The 14,231-nt window shown below is 40.3% G+C and overlaps 1 protein-coding gene across 6 annotated transcripts in view; it reads right to left on the bottom strand.

Annotated features, from left to right (window-relative positions):
- Positions 1 to 1,022: 1,022 nt before the first annotated feature.
- Positions 1,023 to 14,231, bottom strand: part of CSNK1G3 (casein kinase 1 gamma 3) — a 162,035-nt gene continuing 148,826 nt past the window's right edge. For all 6 annotated transcript variants that reach the window (XM_048849392.2, XM_048849394.2, XM_048849389.2 and 3 more), the window contains one exon: positions 1,023 to 3,471. In XM_048849392.2, the coding sequence (XP_048705349.1) occupies positions 3,417 to 3,471 (55 nt within the window). In that variant the 3' untranslated portion in view covers positions 1,023 to 3,416. The remainder of the gene's footprint in view (positions 3,472 to 14,231) is intronic.

Raw genomic sequence — 14,231 nt, 5'->3', positions numbered from 1 at the left:
AAGAAGTGGCAGCATTATCTCCTGCAAATGTAAACAAATTTGTTTGAGTGATTGGCTGAACAAGAAGTAGGACTGATTGGACTTGTAGGCTCTACAGTTTGACACTGTTTTATTTTTGAATTCAGGTTTTGTACATAATTCTACATTGGTAAGTTAAACTTTCATGAGAAAGAGATTGCACGAGAAAGAGATTGCACTACAATACTTGCAATGGGGGAATTGAAAAATACTATTTCTTTTGTTTTTTATAGTGCAAATATTTGTAATAAAAATATAAAGTGAGCACTGTATAGTTTTTATTCTGTGTTGTAATTAAAATCAATATATTTGAAAATGTAGAAAACATCTAAAAATATTTAAATAAATGGTATTCTATTATTGTTTAACAGTGCAATTAATCACAATTAATTTTTTTAATCACTGGACAGCCCTAATTAAAATTCAAGTCCTTGCTCGACAGCATACAGATGCTGAACCTTCTCAATGAAATGGTTAAGATTTTCTTCCGTCCGGGCAACATAGGCAAACCAATGTATTTTTTCCCTAATCTCATATTTGGAAACTGTGGAGCTATTTTATCTTAAATATTTAAAAAATTTTAAAAATTTCACCCGAGACAGGCATCTGGCATGGAAAATGTCAGCCTGAACAGTTAAAGTTTGGAGAAGTTATAAGCAACTGAAATCATGGCATTATATAGGAAAGTGTTAGGCAACCAACTCCACTAGAATATTTTTCTTAAAATATATGCCAGACACTGTTGCAAATACCCTATTACAACCATGGGCAGCTCCCAAAGAGTGAATACCACATCATAGAGCAGATTCCAATCAGACTTATGTACTTCCATCCATTTGCTGTCTAAATGCATCATCAGGCTGCCATTTTTAGTGACTTTCTTTTACAAGAGCAATGCTTTGGGAGTCCAGTCCAAATAGAGTGATTATAACTGCTTGGGAGGCCCCAGACTAATGACTTCCACTATTATATCCAACACTGTCAGAAAGGGGGGAAAAGACAAGTTAAAAAAACTACCATTTTATTTTTTTTTCTTCTTCAGTTACATAATTTTAAACAGGTATTTATTTCATTATTCTGACATTCAGGCAATGTTGACTTCATTAGTTTAGAAGGGGAAAAGCATACAAACGCAAAACGTTGGCTTAACCTGAACATACCTGCTTTACTTATTATTGACCAGTGTGTGTTGCCAGAAGGAAATGTTCCTCGGCATTAAAATTGAGCACTTAAAAATATTGCTAAAAAGCAAAATGTCTAGATACTGGTCTTTGCAGCAAATTAACAGATTTTATAATTTTTTTATATTTAAGTCCATAATTGGATTAATATACACATCTTGTTGTGTGTAAGGAGTTCAGATCATATAAACACTGTACAGGCCAAACATCCCTTGAGAATTGAACTAAACTGTATGATAAGAAATACAACACTGCATGTATTTACAAATATTATGGAGTGACAAATTTGGTCAAATACTGCAAAGAAAGACAGGTTTTCACATTAGAATGGTCAAGTCAACCTACTTTTTCAACTCAAATCAAAATAAAGAACATTATGTAACTGTCCATGAGTTTAAGACAATCAGTAATACAAACAGGTTGAGTGGAAACTGTTGACCCAGTTATACAGTATATACTTTTGTAGGCCAAGTTCAGGTTTTTAACACAAAAATTTAACAAGAACATTAACAGCAACAGTGACAATGACCAGATTACACATTTTTGTGTTCATGTGAGCACATAATTCATCAAAACAATGCACTGCAGTTTTGGCAGTTAAGAAAAAATAAATTATAAAGAACAACTAAAATTCCCGTAAATGCAATAATGAATTCAAAGGTGTGCATTTGTCTATTTTAATACACATTTTGAATGTTACCACAAAACAGATTTAAAAATAAATAGGTATGCCAGAAGGCATATGTTGGCAGAAAAAAAAAAAATAAGTTAAGCTCTAGAAGGCTTTTTTAAAAATTGTAAGAATTAATCTGAGTTTTGGTCAACAAGTCTGTCTAGCCACTTCCGTCCTTTTATTCCATCTCTCCAAGTACTTGCAGCTAAATATGACAAAAGCATACCTCTGTCATTATGGCTTTAAATGAAGCAGACTTGAAAAAATGGAATGGGCTGCCTTTTCTACAGAACAGCTGGTTTATAGATATTGCAGGCACTTCAAAGGACTGTGGGGGAAAAGTACCTGAACCATCCTTTCCCTAATATCTTACATCAGTTGCAATATTACACAGAAAGTTAAGAAGGTTCCAGAAAACCACAGCGAAGTTTTAGGTACTACAGTCTAGTACACAGAGAAGGCATATAAGTTCCACCCATTTCCATTGCCCTTTTAAAAAAAAAATAAAAAATCGATGAGTAAAATAATTTACCAACAAGATCTAACAGTTACATGGCACATCCAAATTTTCAGTTTAAGGAGGATGTTGTCATTCAGCAGTAGCCTGAATGGGAATTGTAGGCTTTAATTCCCATTCCACTTTAAGCAGATTCACATTTATTTCTTCTTAGTGTATTTTATAACCCTTAAATATCTTCTCTTTTGAAGGTATTTCATCTTCCTGTCTAACGTAACCAGAAGCACAACTTATATTATACAAACATTTGTATTTTTGTACAAGCACTGCTGCCATTTCTACTATACTGCAACTCCATTAGAGCCACAACAAAAGCACATTTTCAAACTCAGAGTCGACTGATGATATCTTTTTGTTCATTAGCAATTACAGCATAGACCACTGTCATGAGCTGAATCCATCTAGCTTCATCCTCAGTATCTCCAGGTAGTGACTGTACCATGATATCATGGAGAGGATTTAATGCTAATACAATACAGTTTGGGACTGCAGTACCATCAGTAATACTGAACAATCAATGCAGATGTCACAGACAATAAGAAATCTTAAGGTAAGACTTTTTATTATTTTTAAATGCTTGGGCAACTATACTTTTCTTTTTTCATTATCCACTTGAAAAGACTGCTTTCAACATGCTGCTATAGAACTCATCAAAAACCAGATTTATGACATATCTGATCTTCAGCTAAGATACTGCTAATTGCTTTCTAGGACAGAAGAAATGCTTTTGAAGTTTAGTTTTGCTGAAGATAGAGCAGTGTTCATTTGTACCATTTCACTAGTCCATTTACTGATGGTCAAAGAAGCACTCACGTTTCATAAAACTTTAAAGCTTCCAGAAGAGATGGATGAAAAATAAAATACAAATGAAGGACAACCAAACCAAAGCATGGAGGCATGACATTTTTGTTTAAGATGGAGTCTTTGAAAATAATTTGTAGTCATTACAGAAATGATTTTTTTTTTAAAATCACAAGACAGCAGATGAACAAGAAAGTAATTCCCCATGTTCTGCCTGCTTCCAGAGTCATTTGTGGCGTTGAATGGTTTTCCTTTTCCTTCGCTTGAAAAAACAACAGCACCTGCAAGTGTGACAGGAAATACGAGATTTAACAAAAAAAGGAAGCACAAAAATAAATCATATCTAATGCCATACTTGTTTAATTTAAAATATGCAGTTAAAACTCTTATAAAGTTATATACCACTGCAAGGTACATATTAATCTCCATTGAGGGTGACTGAGGCCTGGTCTACACTGCGCGGGGCGTGGGGGGGAAATCTATCTAAGTACGTCGACTTCAGCTACATTATTCACATAGCTGAAGTTGACGTACTTAGATCGACTTACCGTGGTGTCTTCACTGCGGTGAGTCGACTGCTGCCACTCCCCTGTCGACTCTGCCTGCGCCTCTCGCCAAGCTGGAGTACAGGAGTCGACGGGAGAGTGCTCGGGGGTCGATTTATCACGTCTAGACTAGACGCGATAAATCGAACCCTGCTAGATCGATCACTGCCCACCGATCCTAACTCTTTTCACCCTTTCTTTGGAGACAGTCAAATAAGTTACATAATAGACAAGAGAGTTACAAATAAAAGTGACCATTATAGTTTCATGCCAAGACAGAACAGCCTTATTAGTTTGAGAATTATAATAAAGCATTATATATGGAGGATGAAAGGTGTATTTTTGGAAATAAAAGTGTTTTGATCTCCCATGTATTACTTTTCATTAAGTGCTAGTATGACAAACAGGAATGTAAATGTATTTTAAATATTTATTTAAAATACTGACCACTACACTAAAATTCACTAATATTGCTGTTGCTACCCAACATAATTTAAAAGGCACCCTTTAAGCACTCAGAGTTTGGGAAAGGATTTGTTGGGTTTTTTTGAAATGTCTCAAACCAAACCAATGTTTAACAATAATTTTAAAATTCACATTCTGATTCAGTGCCGTGAAGAAACATCAACGAAGCTGGAATCTGAACTCAAAGTAGACTGGTACAGTATACTGGTATCCTTTCGTCTGCTTCATTATATACTGAGAGAAAATGTGAAGCTGACAAAAATTTGTCAATTGCAATGTAGTGACAGAGTGGAGAGTCAGGTAGGAGCAAAGGGGTAGGAGTATGAGAAGAGCAAACAAATACAGATGAATGAAAAAAATGAGGGAAAATAAAAAAAAGGAGAAACAAGACACAGAAGAAAGGAGATGTGTTTTTAAAAATCAAAGACTAAACAAGAGAAAAAATACTGGGAGAAGACAACAAAAAGAGGACCGAAGGAACAGACAGTTGGAAGAAACGACACTTGTGGCATTTTCCTTGCTATGTTAGCATAAAGGAATTTAGCCCTCTCTCTAAAACCCCCAGATAAAACCTGCTGAGACTTCCTGGAGATCTGCTCTAAGGTTAAAATGAACAATGGAGAAAATATCCATATTATCTTTTTTATTTATTATAATTTCAAAAGTGAATGGGGCAAACTTTATTTTAGAATATAGGATAGCTGGCCCAGGACACATTCTGTGATTTGTTGGTAGTGCTCTATAGTACTGTGCTGCACACTAGGTAAGGACTGCTATCCATAGCCTCTCCTTCTCGAGGTGAGAAGTGCTGTGGAAGTGACATATTCTACAGCTACTGCAGTGAAGAGGATCGGTGTGCTTTCAGTATCTCAGCAGTCCTTCAGCTCATCAAGCATCAGCATCAGTTATGTTCCAGAAGGAATCCTGCCTGCTTGGTTGAGATGTGGATTTTGAAATGGAGAAAAAGTAAGGGTCATTAGTGTTCCAAGAGAGATGAGGAATCCATCCATAGTGAGAGGAGGGAGGAAGAATCGCTCTCTCAAAATATTATCAAAGGGCAATCTGTAGCTCAATCACGAACAGAACTGGGGGACAGACTCAGACCAAGGATGGTCAGAGTTACGTGACTTTCAGTAGAAAAAAACATTAGTTATTAATAATGAGGAAACCCACAATTAGAAGACCATAGAAGAATCTATATAGATTAAATAATTATTTTCAAGATATAGGTACCAGCAATATAATGTTATTTATATAGTCCTTATGAAAAAATAGAACATAGCAGATCTTGAACAACAAATGCACCTAAAATCTGTCCATAAATCCTTAGATTTTTTTGGTGATCCATGTACAAATGGCCAAGCTATGACCACTACAGTTTATGCTTAGGTTCTGAACCTGAAAGCACATCTGCAGAAATTGGTTCACTGACAACTCCTCATTCATTGAATCCCTTTGCGAGCTTTCATTCACCATTCACTACTAGCTATCACACCTTTGGAGGCATGGCACAATCACTCATCAATGCACTGTTTAACAAAACACATGGCATAATACCAGGACATTTAATCTTAGGGTTCTGGTGATATGCCACTTGGGCTCCTGCCTCCATTTATTATGTTTCCAGCTCTCAGAAGGTTTCACCTTGTATTATAGGTTCACTTAGGGCTTGTCTACACAAACATTTAGTTTGTGGCAAACTGAGGCGTGTATCTACCCCACACTAGCCTGCCATGGACTAACTGTCCGTGTGGACCATGCTGAAGCACATTAACAGTTTGTTAATGTGCTCTGATCTAGGGACGTTGGTTCTGCATGCTTCCTTCCCTATCGGGTTTCAGTCTTTCCTTAGTTGTGATCTATACATTATGCGTGTACTGCTTTACTAGTTCCTGCTCTTATTAGTTTGCTCCTTCCATGCCAACTACATGTGGACTTTGCACAACTGCCAATGCAACTGGCACTGGGCATGCAGAAAAATTCCATCCTTAACCAATCCAGACAGTATCTCCCATCAACTCCATGAACCTCATGAACTTTGAAGTATTACTATTCCAAAGATCTCTTCTATTAATGGATATTGATCTTAATTCTAACAGGGTATCTCAGTTAAGAGGATTTCTCTATAAAATGCTGAAGTCATAAAGCTATTGGTAAGGGGAAATAAATCCTTGAATTTTAATATGTATTATTAAAGTTTTTTGTTGGAGGAACATAAATATACATGCCAAATCATTAAACTGCCTTGGAAGCTCTGACATTACAAATATACATTAACATCTGAAGTGTTGGAACTCTCAAAGCCTCTAATTTTAATAAATGTCATTCAAATATATCTAAATTTATGTAAGAAAATGTAGACATCTATTTTAAAATCTCCCAACATAAAAACTCTTATGGCAAGATTTAACAGAGCTAAATTTATACCTTAATATACACTTTAACAGACCTAAAACCACCTTCACTCAATGATACTCCACCAAGAAGTAGATTGCGTCAGAACGGGCAACCCATATACCACAAGAGAACATACTTCAATACAGGAAAAAAAAAACCTTTGACTGTACACCGCTAGTTGTCACCTACCACTCCATACTGGAACGTTTACAGGTTATCACTAAACAGTTACAACCCATATTTTAAGGGGACCATATCCTGAAAGAAATCTTTCCTGAAACCTCTCTTCTGGCCTTCAAGCCTCCCCCCATCCTCCAGTTCATCAGCAGAAGCAAATTCCCCACAGACCAGGACACCAACTCAAAGCAACACAGCCTCTCCCATAACACCAGATGCAAAGCAAAACCTGCAGACGTATCTTCACTGATATGATGGTCAATACCACAACACATTTTTCAAGATCCATGGGTCCTACGCATGCCTATCACAACACGTGGTGTACTTCATCCAGTGCACTAAATGCCCCAACAACTACATGGGTGAAAACAGACAATCACTACACTCTTAAAAGAGCTCACACAGAAAATAATAAACGACAAAAAAAATATCATATCACCCATAGTTAAACACTTTTCAAGTCCTCTGTCTTCATCCTCAAAGGAAACTTGCACAAACCCAGCAAAGGACGAGCCTGGGAACTTAAATTCATAACTCTGCTAGACACCAAAAATCACAGATTGAATAAAGACACTGCATTTATGGCTCACTACAAAAATCTATAACCCACTAACCCTTTTTTGTCCTATGACTGTAGAGCTGTTAAGTGCACATTTTACCTTGAATGGATTCTTGCAAAATGTGTTAACTCCTTATCTCTTCCACCCTTTAATTTAACTGTGACATTCTGAGTACCTCTCCCAGACCTGAACAGCTCTGCGTAATCTTGAAAGCTTGTCTCTTTCACCAACAGAAATTAGTCCAAAAAAGATATTACCTCACCCACCTTGTGAGGTTTATACAGACAGTTTACAAACTAAATTTATACAGACAGTTTACAAACCCTTGACGAATACAGTTTGTAACAAAAATCCTGCGGTGTTCAAATATGCTGTCACTAGAGGGCCTCACTATCGAACAAACTATTGAACTGATATAAAACAATTTTAATAGTCCACAAATTCTCTGTGCATTTAAATGTTTGAATCACACAGCTACCACAACTTTAAGAATGCACACAAATATCTATGGATGTTAAAAGTTACTATTATACTTAATAGGAAAGAAGGTATCCACAATCTGCAAGGCATGTTCTCATGTATTAACAAATATTTTATGCCATTAAAAATGTTTTCTATATGACAAAAGTTGATCATGTTTTCTAAACTTTTTGCTTGTGGGTGTAATAACTTTCACCTGTTGCATAAACAGCGATTATCCTACCTAAGGGAAGGCAACAGTTTATCCCCCTTTTCTACACAAGGTAAAACTACCTTTATGATATAACCTATGCCTGCAATCTCAATGTTATGTTTAAAAGTCTTCCTCCCTTCTCCCCATCAAGTGTATTAGCAAATCTGGTTTTTTGTTCAATATCTCTAAAATACTACTTAATCCCCACTGCTAAAAATGTTGACCCAAGGTTTAGAGCTCTACACATGAAAGATAATTCAAAATGAAATAGGGTTTGAATTTAAAGAGGATTAACTATTCCTGATTAACTATGTGTGGAAATTCTTATTCCAGAATAAGAGTGCTTAATTCCAAATTAGCTTAATCGATTTTGGAATAAGAGTGTCCACAGATGGAGTTAACTATTCCTAATTAAACAGGATTAACTATTCCCTGTATAGACAAGCCTTTGTTCTTTCCTCCTTTGTTTACTGCCACTACTTCATCTTCTCTGACCTTCGAGTTCCACCTCACTTTAGTCTAGTTTATCCAAAATTTCATGACTATAAACATTTATCTACCTTACTGCTACAATGTCACTGCACTTCTCAAGGCTCTCATTGCTCAGCCTCCTTCCACCTCTCTCTCGTGCCTATCTCGACCTGTAAGGTTTTTTGTTATTTTGCTCTTGCCTCTCATATACCCTTTGCTCAGTTAATTCTAAACTTTTTCTTGTTGCTTTTATCTCCTCCCTCCAAATCATGTTCTCGCGCATGCTGCTCCCTATACCTTGGGCAACGTCCTACTTCCACTGTACCAAGCAGCTTCACTCTCTTTCAATTTGCCTCTAAGATGCTAAATATTAAACCTTCTCTTTTGGCTCTGATGCTACCACACTAGCCTCCACTCAGGTACTTCCCCACGTACCACTCCTATTCTTATCCAGGATATGATTATATTTTAATGAAGCCATCATAACAGATATAATAAAGCACCCCCAAGAGATTTTCCCTGGTCTCCCTGTTTTATCATCACTTCAATTTTATTCATGCGTTGATATTTGTATGCATTTTATCTGTTATTTAATATTCATATTACAATCATTCCCACCGACCCCATCAGGATTGGCACTTCACTGTGCCAGGCTCTGTACATACAAAGACCCTGTCTGGGAGGGCTTACAATTTCAAAAAATTAGTGGAACTGATCAACAACTGGAAGTTCCATCCCAGGGGAAAAAACAGTTACTAATCTTTTGCAACTGTTGTTCTTCAAGATGTGTTGCTCATGCCCATTCTATTGTACGTGTGTGTGCTCGCCACATGCAGCATTGCTGGAAGTTTTCCCCTCAGTAGTATCTGTAGGGGACCGGCTCTGGCGCCCTTTGGAGTGGAACTTGTATGCACCGCTACAAAGGGCGCTGCTGGCTCCCCCATTCCTTCTTGCTGGAACTCTGACAGAGGAGAAGGAGGGTGGGTCATGGAATGGACATGAGCAACACATCTCAAAGAACAGTTACAAAAGGTTAGTAACTGTTTTTTCTTCAAGCGATTGCTCATGACCATTCCATTGCAGGTGATTCCCAAGTAGTACGTCTTGAGGCGGGGACGAGTTCACGGACATGTCTATTGCAACACAGCTCTACCAAATCCAGTGTCATCTCTGGCTTGCTGGGTAATGGCGTAATGAGTCATGTACGTGTGTACCAAAGACCACGACACGGTCCTGAAGATGTCCTGGATAGGGACATGTGCTAGGAAAGCTGCCGAAGACACCTGTGTCCTTGTCGAATGAGCCTTCACTATCGGTGGAAGCACAGCCCCTGCTATCTCGTAGCAAGTACAGATGCAGGTGGTGATCCAGGTTGAAATCCTCTGAGAGGACACAGGAAGGCCCTTCTTATCCTGTCAGTTACCGCAATAAAGAGCTGAGTCTATCTGCGGAAAGCCTTGGAGTGCTCCAAGTAGAAAGTCAGTGCATGCCTGACATCTAGAGTATGCAGATGCCTCTACTCATTTGTCGTATGAGGCTTTGGCTAGAACACCTGGAGGAAAAATATCCTGATTGACATGGAAGTGCAATGCCACCTTTGGCAGGAAGGTCAGATGGGGCTGCAGCTGAGCCTTGTCCTTATAGAACACCGTGTGCAGGGGCTCTGAAGTAAGGGCTCTAATCTCAGAGACTCATCTCACCGAGGTAATAGCTACAAGAATGTGACCTTCCACGACAGGTGGGAGGGAACAAGAATTCATAGGCTCAAAGGGTGGGCCCATGAGCCTGGAGAGGACCAGGTCTCGGTCCCATTGGAGGACCAGGTCTTGGACCAGTGGAAAGAGTTTTCACGGCCTTTCAGGAACCTAATAGATTTCTAAGAGGACTTTACTGATGAGTGGAATGGGCAGGAAAGCATACATTTCCTGACCATAACAGGAGAAAGGCATCGGAAAGTGAGGCTCTGCTGATGCCTTGCAGAGAGCAGAACTGACGAAACTTTTTGTTCTGTCTGGTGGTGAATTGGTCCACACGGGGAGCTCCCCACTTCTGGAAGAGTGAAGGGATCACTCGTGGTGAGAGAAGAAGGATCTGTGAGGTGATCTGCCAACATGTTCCGCATGCCGGGGAGGTACGAGGCTTCCAGATGGATTGTATGCTGAATGCAGAAGTCCCACAGACTGAGAGCCTCCTGGCACATAGTTGACAAATGAGCTCCCCACTGCCTGTTGACATAGAACATGGAGGCTGTGTTGTCCATCAACACCTGCATCACCCGACCAGACAGTTGGGGAAGGAACACTCCGGAAGACAGAGGAATGGCTCTGAGCTCCCTGACGTTTATATGTAACTCGAGTTCCTCTCGTGATCATAACCCCCGAGTCCACAGTATACTGAGATCTGCTTCCCAATCAAGGTCGGACGCATCTGAAATCAGATAGACTGTGCGTCGCGGGCTCAGGAACAGCACACCTTCCAACATCAGAATCTGGTCAGACCACCACTGCAGGGAGGTAAGTACCCACAGTGGGATCATGAGGCGCTTGTCCAGGTGACGTCTGGCTGGTGAGTAGACCGACGCCAGCCACATCTGGGAGGGGAAACAGGCTGAGTCTTGCATGCTAGACAACGTACTTGCATGCCACCATGTGCCCCATAATCTGAGACAGACCCAGGCAGTGGTGAGCAGATGGGCAGTGATACTGGCAATCAGATCTGACATTGCCCTGAATCTGGCCTCTGGCCGGAATGCTCTCTCTCGGGTAAAGTTGAGTACCACTTTGATAAACTATATCCTTTGGACCGGGACCAACGTTGATTTTCATTCATTTATCAACAGGCCTAGAGCTTGACAAGTGGCTGGCAACGTCTCAACGCTGCACTGGACCTGGATCGGCCCTTGATGAGCCAGTCATCGACGTACAGGTTGATCTGGATACCCTGACATCTGAGGTAGGCCACCACCACCGACATGCACTTCGTAAACTCCCTTGTCACCATTGCTAGGCTAAAAGGGAGTCTGCAAATTGGTAGTGGGAAGTCCTAATGACAAAACTTAGGAACCATCTGTGTCCGTGAAGTATGTGAAAGTAAGCATCTTTCAGGTCGAGGGCGGAGTACCAGTCTCCTGGATCCAGGGAGACCATGCAGATCTTCAACTTCTTGAGATACTTGTTGAGGCTCCGCAGCTTGACGATGAGGCTTGGCCTTTGGGATAAAAACATAGCGGGATTCAAACCCTTCCCCCCTCAAGCACAGAGGGACTCTGTCCACAGCTCCCACCCGCAGAAGGCACTGCACCTAATAAGCGAGCAGATGCTCACGAGAAGGGTCCCTGAAGAGGGATGGGGGAGGGGGCAATAGAAATAAACTGGAGGGTATACCCCCCTGCTGCTGTGCTGAGGACCCACTAATCTGATGTTATAGAGGCCCAGGCAGAGAGGAAGGAAGACAAGTGGTTGGAAAAAAGTAGGGGTGCTGAAAAGCCTCCGGCGCGGACGGCATCATCAGGTGCCAAGTACCTCTGCTGCTTCTCAGGGTGGCAGGCAGATCTCAAAAAGGGCTCGACAACTCAACAGGTGCTGGAGTCTGGCCACCGGCTGGAGGGGAGGCGCTGCCCCGCATGGGTCTTTGCTCTCCTCCAGCCCTCTCCTTCCCTTTATGGGACATAGAAGAACGCCCTCTCCCTGCCTTTCTTTGCTTTTTAGCCAGTACCAGGGATGGGGATTGGTGCCAGTTGGAGGCTGGTGCTGGGGGTGAACTCCGCACCAATGCTGTAGTGCTTGGAGCAGAGTCCGATCTAGCCAGTTCTGAGGCTGGTGCAAGGGCCGACTCCCTAAGGAGCGCTCTAATTCGAATGTCCTGCTCCTTTCTGATTCGCGGCTTGAAACTTTTACAAATGCAACACTTGTCACGTATGTGGGTCTCCCCCAAACACCTCAGACAGCTTCGGTAGGGATTACTGACTGCCATAGGTTTTCTGTAGTGGTCACAAGGCTCGAAGCCCGTGGATCGGGGCATGCCCTGTCCGTAGGCTAAGTCCCATAGGGTACTAACTATTTCTAACTTATGCACTAAGGGAAATAATAAACTATACAAACTTTATAAGAACTATATACAAGAGATTCACAACTAGGCACAGTTGAGAAGGAAAGCATGCCAAGGCAAAGAGACGTTCCAGCACCATCACTGGTGGTAAGAAATAACTGAGGGAGGGGGAGCTGTCGGTGCCCCTTATACCAGTGCATATGCGCGCCACTCCAGAGGGAGCCAGAGCTGGTCCCCTACGGATACCACTGAGGGAAAAACTTCCGGGACTGTTGCATGTGGCAAGCCCACACACCACAATGCAATGGACATGAGCAATCACTCCAAGAAGTTTATATTTCAACATTTTAAATTTGACCTGAATCAGAACAAAAGTTAAAATATTGAAATTTTCACAGAATAAAATGTTGCAAAAAATCTGATTTCAAAATGTTGGAACATTTTGATCAACATGGAACACTGCCGTTCGAGCATCAAAACACTGAGTTTGTGCTTAGTTTGGCTCTGAACTGCATTTGTCTGAGCTGCTGCAGTGCTTCACAGGAGTTGTAGTTCGGGGTCCTCATGTCCCCAATCTTCCCTATTAGCCAGGCTCCCTGGCCAGAATACATCTTCTGTGAAGGTGCAATAGTGATTCAACCAGAGGACAGACTGTGCTGCTTCATGGGATATGTAACTTAGTTAAGGAGCCCAACCCGCAATGGACAATGGAGACATGAAGCATCTGAAACACAAACTCCCATAAAGCACTGCAAAGGCTTAGGCAGATGCAATTCAGTGTTGAACTGAGCTGAAATGAAATGTTTTGATTTGGTTCCACAAATCAAAGTATTTCCATTCAAGACAACCTGAGCCAAAACAAAATATTTTTATTGTTACTTTTGCCAAAATTTTATTTTCCCTACAGAAAATTTTGATTTTGTGGAAACTGTATTTTCCACAGAAAAAACAATGACAAAATCCCTAACTCTTAAAATTTGTTTGTGAATTCTTTGGGATAGGAACTTGGTCCTAAAGCTATAAAACATCATGCAAACTTACAGCACCATAAAATAATTAAATAGTCATACAGAAATAGAAAACATTTAATTTAAAGGTTTCAGAGTAGCAGCCGTGTTAGTCTGTATCAGCAACAAGAACAGGAGTTCTTGTGGCACCTTAGAGACTAACAAATTTATTTGAGCATAAGCTTTCGTGAGCTACAGCCCATTTCATTGGATGTATAGAATTAGTTAAGATGAGCGAATATCAGCAGGAGAAAAAATCTTTTATAGTGATAATCAAAATGGCCCATTTAGACAGTTGACAAGAAGGTGTGAGGATACTTAACTGAGGGAAATACCATTAATGGTACCAATAACTTGGGCTTGAAGAGAGACTGGGAGTGGCTGGGTCATTACACATATTGAATCTATTTCCCTATGTTAAGTATCCTCACACCTTCTTGTCAACTCTCTAAATGGGCCATCTTGATTATCTCTACAAAAGTTTTTTCCTCCTGATGATAATAGCTCATCTTAACTAATTAGCCTCTCACAGTTTGTATGGCAACTTCCAACTTATATGTATGTGCATATATCTTCTTACTGTATGTTCCAGTCTATGCATCCGATGAAGTGGGCTGTAGACCACAAAAGCTTATGCTCTAATAAATTTGTTCGTCTCTAAGGTACCACAAGTACTTCTGTTCTTTTTATTTAATTTAA

Source organism: Caretta caretta, chromosome 5 (genome assembly GCF_965140235.1).
Source record: "Caretta caretta isolate rCarCar2 chromosome 5, rCarCar1.hap1, whole genome shotgun sequence".
NCBI lineage: Eukaryota > Metazoa > Chordata > Testudines > Cheloniidae > Caretta > Caretta caretta.
This window is presented reverse-complemented; position numbering and strand designations above follow the sequence as displayed.